Source organism: Leptopilina heterotoma, unplaced genomic scaffold (genome assembly GCF_015476425.1).
Source record: "Leptopilina heterotoma isolate Lh14 unplaced genomic scaffold, ASM1547642v1 Lhet_430, whole genome shotgun sequence".
Lineage (NCBI taxonomy): Eukaryota > Metazoa > Arthropoda > Insecta > Hymenoptera > Figitidae > Leptopilina > Leptopilina heterotoma.
Window position 1 is genome coordinate 798584 of NW_025111082.1, and position 11595 is coordinate 810178.

Sequence of the window (11595 nt, forward strand, 5' to 3'; positions counted from 1 at the left end):
GTTTAAACAATTTGGCATCATCTGCATATAACAAAAATTCATTCTTCAAAGCAAACTCTAAGTCATTCATATAAATAACATACAGCATGGGCCCAAGATTGGACCCTTGCGGAACTCCAGAGGTAGGCGTAAATTCAAATGACGAGTAACCATTATAATTAACTGTCATGACCCTGTTAGCCAAATAAGAGCACAAAAGTTTAAGAATTTTATCTGGAACCCCAAGTTGTTCCAAATTAAAAATAATTTTTTCATGGCTAACAGTGTCAAAGGCTTTAGATATATCAGTAAATATGACGTCAACTTGTTGATTATATAAAAGAAAAGTTTCTATTTTGTTTAAAAAAGTTAATAAATTTGTAACTGTTGAGCGACGTGGTACAAAACCATGCTGATGTAAAGAAAGTGAAGGAGAAAAATAGGACCACAAGATATCCCCAATGACAGATTCAAGTATTTTAGAAAAATTACACAATATTGTGATAGGCCTATAATTCACAACAAGAGATTTGTTACCGTTTTTAAAGACAGGAGTTATCTTTCCTCGCTTCCACATATCCGGAAAAACACCTGTAGCTAAGGATAGATTAATTATAATATAAAGTGGTTCAACAAATGCATCACAACATTTGCGAATAAAAAAACTTGGTAATCTATCCATACCCGAAGTAAACTTGTTATTTAGGGAACGAATTTTCGATTTAATTACATTGAGACTTATTAGCATTCCATCTCCAAAATGGACAAAATTATCTGAACAAATAGAACTAATATCAAAAGTAGAAGGCTTATATACACCAACAAATAAGTGAGCAAATGCATTGACTATTTCTTGCGGATCAATTATCTCAAGGTCATTATAGTAGACTACAGCAGGAATTCTAGAAGTCTTCTTAGACTTATTGAAGTAAGTCCATATTGAATTTGGATTACCAATAACCTCATTTTCTATACTTTTAAGATATACATTATACTGTTTGTGTAATTCATTTTTTATGTTTCGTCTAAGATTTTTGTAAATCTGAAGAAAATATTCATTACCTGAGACTTTATACTTTCTTCTAAACTTATTTTTCAATTGAATCTGAGAAACAATGTGCTTGGTGTACCAATGAGGATATAAACCAAAAATAAATGCACTTTTCACACAGCCCACTTCAGCATCCAAAATTCTATAAATTATACTATAAAACTTTTCCAAGACTAAATTGACATCTTGAGATTCTCGAAGTTGTGACCAATCGGTGTTTGTTAATAAAATGTATAATTTAGAGTAATCACAATTTTTAAAATTGTACATTGAAATATTTGGATTAAAGTTAAATTTAGTATTAGAACAATCAAAAGGAATAGCAACTTCAAATTTAATGATAAGAGGCGGGTGGTAATTATCAACTGGTAAAAGAGGCAGGTCATTGTCTGTTACTTCGCATGGAAATGAAGATAAAATTAAATCTAAATATCTATCGTTTATATTATTAATATCATTATATTGATGTAAATTGTTCAAAACCATAAAATTATTTAAAATGGATGATTTTCGGTCAGGTTTATTATTGTCAACAAATTGTTTTAAATTAGGAATGTTAAAGTCACCCACAATCAAAACCCTACAGTCCAAACACAATGATGAAGTAGAAATAGAATCCAGAAACTCCTCCAGATGTTCCCAAGGCATATTTGGTGGGATATAAATCGAAAAGATAAGGAAGGTGTTCCCTTCAGAGTAAATTTTAACTGCAACTACGTTAATATTGGGAGCAGAAGCAACAATGCGCGACATATCAATACTAGAAGACTCTAATTTTGACTTCACTGCTATTAACACTCCTCCCCCCCTTCCAGATAATCTGTCATCTCGATACACATTAAACAGATTAGAATCAAAAACTTCGGAACTTTGAACACTAGAATTTAACCACGTTTCTGAAAAAATCAACATATCATAATCAGAAACATCCAATCCAGATCGAAGGAGATTGAGTTTAGTGTTTATACCACGTACATTCTGATAATATATGACGATTTCACTGAGCAAATCCAAGTCAACCACATGCGTACAATTAAAGCTGTGATTCTCTCTCCCCTCTATCAATGTTGATTCTATTTGGTAGAGGGAGCATTCGCCGGTTTCCGCTTCTTCACAATTATAAACTCTCCTCTCACCTCTCTTATCACTAAGTCCAACTCCCCTCTCTTCTGACGGTCTTGAAGTTCCGTGTGTTTCTCCTTCCATATGGTTCTCTGTAGTGGGGTCAAATCTCTGACTAGAGATATCCGCGGGTTGTCCAAAACCAAAACTGCTTTCTTTCTCCAGTATGCTCGAAGGGTTTCCCACATGATGTCTTCTTTGTTGAAAGTAATTCGTATAGGACGAGGAGGGGCTGAGTCCTGTGGATGTTTACCAAATCGTGAGCAAACTAAGGAATTTGGATCATGCGACGGATGGAAGCTTTTAATTAAGCTATTTATATAGTTAGAATCTAGCTTATTTAATGTCTCTTTCGTTTGCTTACCATCATCAGCGATCTCAGTATGTCCAAACAGGATTAGATTTTTATTTCTTTTTAGTCTATCAGATATTTCGGCCACACATTTAGTTGAAATAGCACTTTCAGAGATGGAGTGTAAACTATTATCTGATCTAATATTGTTATCCTGAAATTCTTGGAACCTCACTTCAAGATTATCCACTCTGTCTACAACATCATTTAGTCTGTCAGAATAGACAGACATAACAGACTCCAATTTATCACTAAAAAATTTTTCCGATTCATCCCTGGCCTTATCAAATTTGTCATTTAATAATTGACTAATTTGTTCAATAGTAATGTTACCGGAACCACTAGGTGATAATGACCGAGAATTAGAAGTGTTTACGTGGGAGCAGCATTTTCTTTTTCCCGTTTTTTTACTAACAGCAGCAGTTGCACATGCTGGATGGTAGAAGGTTCCACACGGGCAGGAAAAAGCATCACCCGCAATATTATAATTGCAAACGGTGCACATACGAGAGCTTGACATGTTTCAAGAGAAATCAAAGTTAAAACAAGTGACAGGTTCTAAGATAACACTATACGAGCCTGACACATTGGTCAAGTTATGTAAAGTGGGTAGTAGTTATATACAGAATCAAAAAGTTATTAACAACAAAATAAACACTTAAATATCACATTTAAAGAGTCACAGTTACTCAAATAAGAAAAAAAACAAACACAGAATGTGGATAATGAAAAATTCTGCATAAAAAACACGAAAAATGTCACATAATGACTTCATTTGGCATCGGGGGCCCCTGACACCTGGGGGCCCCGGTGCACAGCACCGCATGCACCTACGTCGTTACGGCCCTGGTTAAGATCGAGTTTTGCTTAATAAGATAATCTGGCCAGTCTTCAATAAGAGACTGACAGTTTCACTGGATAGAAAAAATTCTTCTTTATGAACAATTCTTCTGTCAAATCACTGAACAGAAAATCTTATCATAATCGAAGTAAGAATTTCTTTCCAGACACTGGCCAGTCACTGATTTGAAGATTTATTTAAGATTCCATTTAGAAAAACTGGTCCATCACTGATCAGAAAAAATTGCCAAATCTTATTTAAAATTTTTTTTTAGAATTTTACAAATCTGTAGCCAGAAAATCTTGATACTACTATAATAAGAACCTGCGGACACAGAATCTGCCCAGTTACTAAGTAAATAAACCAAGCACCAGTCCCATAAAAATACAGTTTTAGTCAATCTAAAAGATATTAAAAAAATTCTATGTTCCATACAGTCAAAAACAGAAAAGTCTAAAGTAACCGTCTTTTTAAAACATTCATAATTTTTAAATAACATGCATTTCAAAATATGATTCTTTACTAATTATTATAAAATTTTTTGTATTTTTCATTTAAAAGTTATAATTGTTTCTCTGTCACGTTACCAAAGTTTCAATTTTTCGCAATTTCGACCACATATTTTATTCCATATTGATGTAGCAGTTTCTTTCGAGTTGATATCGAGTCTTACTTGACAAGATAAGCTGCCAAGTCACTGACAAGTGACTAAACAGTTTATCTGGTCATGATTTCCGACCATTACTTTTGACAAGTCACTGACCAGAAATGCTGGTCACAATCGGAATAGGGAATTAAGTTCTTAAACTTGTAGTTATAATAAATTACTATCTAGTCACCGTGGTTGCGTGGTAACTCACATGCGGTGTGTCTCCGAGGACTAGGGTTCGATCCCACATGCGTGCGAATTTTTCATTTTTATAGTTTTAAATGTTATTGTTAAATGAATTGATCATTAGTCTTAAATATTTGAATAAACACTAAAATGTAAATAAATGTATAATTATAAATAAAATAACAAGAGCCAAGAAAAATTATATTTTATTCTAGATTTTGATCAGAAAACTGTCCAGTTACTGGTCAATTACTAGAACTTAGTCAAGATTCCTGAAGTGTACTAGCGTAATTTCAAAATTACTGTATTAAATTAAAAACATGTTAAATGTAGACCTTATTATAAGTTTATTGAACAGTTCAAAGGAATTTTTAAAAAATTAAAATTTCTCTAAGTTATAAACAATTAAAGTTTTTTACAGTGCTTAATTAAAAAATTCATATCTCGTGATAGGATCAATGGATTTTAATGAAACTTGCATTATTGTAAACCTTAAATATTGCAGTTTTATTAAAAAATAAAAAAAAATTATTGTTAAAAATTTTTAATTGTTATTGCAAAATTAATTGTTTATTCGCAAAAAAACAATGTTCGCATTGTCTCAGAAAGTTTGCATAAAAGTGGTTTAAGAGGAAATGTTTTAAGGATTTTATAACCGTTTTCAAATTTAGTGGATCGCAATTAGCAAAAACCCTCCCTAGGGGTTTCAAGACCTTGCCGTTGGTGGGAGGCGCACGAGGGGCTTTACCCAGTGGGAGGCTACTTCTCGATACCTCTCATGGGGACTGGGGGGGCGAACCCTTCAAAATGGGTCGGCCGCTACAGAAACCGAATCTTTTGTGTTTCGCTGGGCAGTGTCCCAGGGCACGGGGATTTAGAGGGATATCGAGAAAGACGGGATGGACAGAGGCTTAACCGCGGGTCCATTCTGAAGACTTCTTACTGGTGGAAGTCTGACCAAGAAGAAACCCTTCCATGGTTACGTTGGCTGTGCCATGGCGATTGAGGCGCGAGTCTCTGCCACCCAATCCGTGACGAACTCGTGTCCATGGATGAATGATACTAGGGTTAACAAATCCATCGGGTTCTTCCGTGGGGGGGTTAAACGGGGGACGACCATCGCTGGGCATTACTTAGCTCTCGTAAAGTTCGGGAACGGTTGTGTTACAGGAGGGGCCCGTCCTCTGGACGACCCGTCCCCGTGGTGGGGCTCGAATGGAGGTGTCTTAAACGAGACTCCGAGACACCAGGCGAACTCTCGGATGTATTTAGCCTTATCCTTGAATAGAGGCTCTTCAAGAATGGACCTTCTTTCCTCTTTTCTCGTGGGACCAAAAATGGATACTACTAACTCAAATAAAATACAAAACAAAAACTCGGAACATGCGAGCACTGTAGAGCCCTCTTCGGGGGATCTCAATGCTGGCATGGGAACTACGCTTGGAGCTGGGGTGGGGACCACAGGGGACCAAACCTTGCAACAAGTAGATAGGGTTCAGCAACACTTGGGTAACCTTGCCCTTGATGGCAAGAGACTAAGTGGGGCTGCAATAAGGAAGAGAAGGCGGGAGTGAGCTCGGGACTCTCTGAGGACCGAATCGCATACCGCTGGCTCTTCTCAGAACACTTCTGGAGAGGGGGGGAGAGCGTCGGGGGCCGGACCGGGGAAAATACGGCAGGACTCGGAGGAGGCTTCCCCTAACAATAGAATGCCGTCAAAAAAGTTAAGGGGCCCACAAGGGAGAACCTTATTGTTTGCGGAGATCACTAGATCGTCATTAGCCGGGGCGATCGTCGCGGAAGGCAATCCTAGGGTCCAGATGACGTTGGCTAATCTGGACCAATTAAGGGTAGCAATTAATGAGGAGATTGGAGGGGACGAAGTTGGACCCTATCCTCATTTCGGAGAGATTCGCCTCACTAGGGGAGCGATCCTAGTAGAGTGCCTGGAATCAGAATCTAGGGAATGGAAAAATAGCCGTATACCTAGGTTCGGTCAGGCGTTAGGGGGTCTTGCTATCAAGGTGGTGGATCCGGCTGAGCTGATCAAGCTGGTAAGGGTTGTGGCTTGGGTACCCGGTCCTAGGGTGAACCAGGCTTCAATCCTTAAAAACCTCGGTAGACAAAATACCGGGGTGGATACATCCGCGTGGAGGGTGTATTCGGGAGGCGAGAGAAGAGCAGACCAAGCTGCGGCTGTGGGCTGGACTCTCGCGCTAGGAGAACCAGAGAGCGACATTGAAGCTCTCCAAGCCCGGCAGTTGAAACTGTGTTTTGGGCTAGGTCAAATCACTCTAAGAGTGGCGAGGCAAGGTACTGACCCAGCTGCTGGGCAGGGTACCTAGGGGGGGAAGCGACTGAGGAGACCGTAAATCAGCCTTAAAAATGGCTGCTTCCGGGATTCATTGTACGCAGATTAGTTTGCATCATTGTAAGGGGGCTTTGGCGATTTTAGCCAAGAGCTTGACAAAGATGCAGACAGCTTTAGCCTTTATTCAAGAACCTTGGGTTTTCAAGGGGAGAGTTAGAGGTCTGAACGGCTGTGGCGAGCTGGTTAGTTTACCACAGGAACCAGTTCCAAGGGCGTGTCTGATCTATAAAGGTCTAGACGCTTTCCCTCTTTTGGAATTAACTACTAGGGACTTAGCTGTAGTTAAAGCTAAGTATCTAGAAAAGAACGGAAATAAAAGGGAGGTGGTAATAGCGTCCGCTTACTTTCCGGGAACAGGGGATGAACCTGCACCACCAAGAGAGGTTAAGGGGTTGGTAGATTACTGCCAAAGGCGAGGGCTTCCTTTGATAATAGGGTGTGATGCTAATGCGCATCATGTTGTTTGGGGTAGCACAGACATTAATGACAGAGACTTTTAGATTTTCTGTTAGATACAGATTTAGATATTTTAAATCAGGGTAATGAGCCGACTTTCGTTACTGTTAACAGAAAAGAGGTGTTGGATATTACGATCTGTTCCAAGTCTTTGTGTGATGGCGTAAGGGACTGGAGGGTGTCTGATGAAGATTCCCTCTCGGACCACAGGCTTATTACGTTTAGATTGGAATCGAAAGATCGGGAACAGAAGTGGGGACGTAATCCTAGGAGTACCGACTGGGCTTCATATAGTGAAGACCTCAAGGCCTCCATGGCATGCTTCCCCACTTCTTATGGAACGAGGGAGGAGTTAGAGCTTGCAGCGGAATATCTGCGAGATTCTATTATCTGTTCCTTTGAAAGGAACTGTGTAGTTAAGAAAATGGGCTTCAATGGGGGCGGTAAATGGTGGACCCCCTGTTTAGAGGAACATAGGAAAACTGTAAGAAAGCTTTTTAATAAAGCCAAGAAACGTAGGCATCAGCGAGCATGGGACGATTATCATACCGCTCGCGATTCTTACAAGAAAGAAGTAGAGAGGGTAAGGGGTGTCAGCTGAAGAAGTTTTTGCAAGGGAATCGAGAGAGTACCAGAAGCTTCAAGACTTCATAAAGTACTAGCTCGAGACCCAATGGCAAAATTAACTACTATTAAGCTGCCTAATGGGCAGTATGCCCAGGATAAAAGGGAGTGTCTAAAGCACCTGATGGAAGTAAACTTTCCGGACTTTAGAGAAAGTTTGGAGAACAGCCATGGCATAGGACCAGGTAAGAACCGAGGATATCGGGAACACTGGAAACTAGCAGCCAAGGTCGTAACTCGGGAAGGGATTGATTGGGCACTTTCAAACCATTTAAGGCTTCAGGGGGGGACGGTGTATATCCGGTTCTTTTGCAAAAAGATTGGATTGTATTAGAGTACCCCTGTGTAAAATTATGAGAGCATGTATAGCATGTATAGCATGTATACACCGGAGTCTTGGAAAAAGACGAGGGTTGTGTTTATTCCGAAGGCCGGTCGGTCAGGGTATACTGCGGCAAAGGACTTCAGGCCAATCAGCCTAACCTCCTTTATATTAAAGACGTTAGAGAAACTGGTGGATAATTTTATTAGACAGGAATGTCTTAGAGATTTTCCCTTTAATCAGGGACAGCATGCATATAGAGCAGGCTTCTCAGTAGAAACAGCCCTCCATTCGGCAGTAGGCAGAATAGAGGGACAAATTAGCAGTGGTGGCTATGCGGTTGGTACCTTTCTTGATATCGAAGGTGCTTTACTTAACACCTCTAGCAAAGCTATCTGTAGGGCAGCCAGGATTCGAGGTGTACCCGAGCCGCTAGTTAAGTGGATCGACAGCATGCTTCGCGAAAGGGCCCTGGAAGCAGAGTATGGTGAGGCTAAGGTAACAGGCCTTGTCTCAAAAGGGTGCCCACAGGGAGGAGTCCTCTCTCCTTTATTGTAGTGCCTGGTGGCAGATGAGTTAATTAGAAACCTCAATAGCCAGGGATATTATACGCAAAGTTATGCGGATGATTTCCTTATAATTATAAGAGGGCACGCAATTGAGACCCTCTTAGAACTTACGGAACGTGCACTTAAGATTGTCAAGGATTGGTGCAATCTGACTGGACTTTCCGTAAACCCAGAGAAAACGAATATAGTAGTTTTCACAAGGAAATATAAGGTACCGAGTTTGAAGAAACCGATATTTTATGGAAAAGAAATTTCTTTTTCTGAATCGGCTAAGTATCTGGGAGTAATTCTGGATAAAAAGTTGATTTGGAAGGAACATTTTGAATATCAGTATAGGAGGTTCTGTACTGCTTTTTGGGCGTGTAGAAGGGCAATAGGGTCATCGTGGGGACTAAGGCCTAATATGGTCAACTGGCTCTATCAGATGATCTTAAAACCCAGGTTTCTTCACGCGGTGGTTGTTTGGTGGTCTAGGACTCAACTGATAACGGTTAAAGAGAAACTGGACCAACTGCAAGCAATGATTTTCAGGGGTATTACGGGAGCTATGAGAACCACGCCAACAGCTGCGTTGGGATTCATGCTAGCCGAGGTACCTGTCCATATTGCCGCGGTGAAAAAGGCGGCTCTTACTATGAGCAGGTTAACTGCGCAGGGAAGGTGGAAGGTTGGTGGTATACACACCAAGCTTCCACGTTCAATTCTATCAATACCAGAATTAAGTATGGTGCAAGATAGAATGATCAAGAGGGTGAAATTTAAACCCCGCTTTAAGATCATTACACCTTCCAGAATGGACTGGAAGAAAGGTTTTCCACTTGGGGACGAAGTCTGGTATACAGACGGCTCCAAGATGGACTGCGGTGCAGGCTTCGGAATTTATCAAAAAACTGGCTGCATTAAAGTGGCTGAGTCACTAGGACAATATGCCACGGTCTGGCAGACAGAGGTCTGTGCGATTTTAACTTGCGCCCAAATATCCATTCGAAATGGAACAAAGGGCAAGAGGATTAGTATTTGTGTAGATAGTCAGGCGGCCTTAGGGGTTCTGAAAAATTCTACAATAGAATCAAAACTCGTCTGGGAATGCCGTAGCGTACTAGATGAGTTGGGTTCAGCAAATAAACTTTCATTGATTTGGGTACCGGGACACTCGGGAATCAAGGGTAATGAAAGAGAAGACGTCCTGGCGAGAATCGGCTCCGAGACGGAATTTATAGGTCCTGAGCCAGCAGTGGCAATAATGCCGTGCTTGGTTAAGGGAAAGTGACAGATTGAATCAGCAAGGATAATTCCAAATGCACGTTGAGTGTACAAATCTTAACTTTAATTACACAATAAAAAGAAAATCTTAAGGTACTACTACACTTTAGAATTTAAAAAAAAAAATTTTTTTATTGTATTTTTTAACTTCTTATAACTTCAGAAAACACCACCTAAATTATTTATAACCAATTGTAAAAAAATAAAATAAATTTTTCAAAAAATATTTAATTAATATAAAAAGTCATTGACAAATTAAGTAAGTCTTTAAGGGGATGGTGGGGTCCAGCTTTTTGTTACGACCACTAGAAACATTAGTGCTAATGTATGTAACAGTGTCTGAAATAAAAAAAATGGTGGGGGTTCAATTTGCAAAAGAATTTTAGGTAATTTATGGATGGCCTCTAGCGATACATATAAGTTTAAACGCGTTTTTCTCAAAATAACGTTTTCTCAAATTGCGGACAGTTTATCTCTGAATCTACTGAACCGATTTTAATAAATGATAACTCGTTTTGTTTGTTAGCATGTCCTGTGTGACAATTTACCAGAAAATGGTCAAAAAATTAAAAAAAAACATTTTTGCAGACTAGAAAAATACTGAAAAACACAGTGTTTTTTTAAACAAATTATTGAAACATCTGCTATTTTTCTATTTTAGTAGATTTTTTATTATTGGTGGTAGATTGCTATGCAAGACACCTTCTTTTTTAAAAAGCAATTTGGATTTTTTGTTTCCGATTTGTCAATCTTGAGATAAACTGTCCGCAATTGGACAACTAACTTTTTGGAGTTTCGATCTGAATGCTGTCTGCAGATTTTGATATTAAATAAAAATTAAAAACAAACCATTATTTTTATTCTCCAAATATGTACTAATATAGGCAAAAAAGTTTTTTAAATATTTATAATAAAAGACCTAAGAAACATTTTTTTAAATTTTATCTTTTAAGAGCCTTCTAAAGTGTAGTAGTACCTTAATTTAAGATCAGTCTTTAATTCAACATTATCTGTGTTTTTTATTTGCTTATGAATCAAATAGTTATTATCTTAGATGTATGGTTGGTCACTGATTTGGTCCCACACTATATTTTAAAAGAGTTTTCTCCTTAATACACTACCGTCCAAAAGTATCAGGACGATTACATTCGACTCTATGAAAAAACATGCCATTACTTTTTCAATCATATCTCGGAAATAAAAGGAGGTACAAAAAAAATGAAATAACTTCAAAAATGGCTTATTTTACGCAGAATTTAATCAGCTTTCTAACCGTATTTAAGTTTTTTTTATACCTCCTTTTATTTCCGAGATATGATTGAAAAAGTGATGGCATGTTTTTTTATAGAGTCAAATGTAATCGTCCTGATACTTTTGGACGGTAGTGTATTATTTAACAATTGGTAATAACAATTCAAATTATTAAGAAATGTGAAATTTGACAAGTTAAGACATTACTTTATATATACAAAATATACAAAAAAACGAGGCTTAAAAAACTAAAAATAAAGAAACTGTGCAATTGTTAATTAATCTTTTTTTAAACAATGTTACATTAATGAATAAGAGTGAATGAATGAAAACATGCTTCCTGTAAGTTGTAACTAGTAATAATAATTTTTGATAATATATAATAAACTTTGTGTTAAAAAAATAAAAATTGTTAATAAATAAATTGTTTATAACATAACAAAAAGTAATTGTTTATAACAATAAATTTCACTGGTATTTATTTGTATATCATAAGTATAGTATGAGGGTTTGTTAATGCAAAATTAAGTCACTAAATTTACATAATATTAAAAAAAGC

The 11595-nt window shown here is 37.9% G+C and overlaps 1 protein-coding gene across 1 annotated transcript; it reads right to left on the reverse strand.

Annotated features, from left to right (window-relative positions):
- Nucleotides 1-1766: 1766 nt before the first annotated feature.
- On the reverse strand, nt 1767-3024 carry LOC122506773. Its single transcript, XM_043619086.1, has 3 exons — nt 2517-3024; nt 2006-2391; nt 1767-1926 (listed from the first exon to the last, which is right to left on the reverse strand). The coding sequence occupies exons 1-3, from the start codon at nt 3022-3024 to the stop codon at nt 1915-1917; spliced, it is 906 nt and encodes a 301-aa protein (XP_043475021.1). The 3' UTR covers nt 1767-1914.
- Between the last annotated feature and the right edge of the window lie 8571 nt (nt 3025-11595).

Coding starts and splice junctions, on each gene's coding strand:
- LOC122506773 (XM_043619086.1), bottom strand. CDS start 3,024: ATGTCAAGCTCTCGTATGTGCACCGTTTGCAATTATAATATTGCGGGT. Junction 2,392..2,516: donor TACTGAGATCGCTGATGATG/GTAAGCAAACGA, acceptor AAACATCCACAG/GACTCAGCCCCTCCTCGTCC.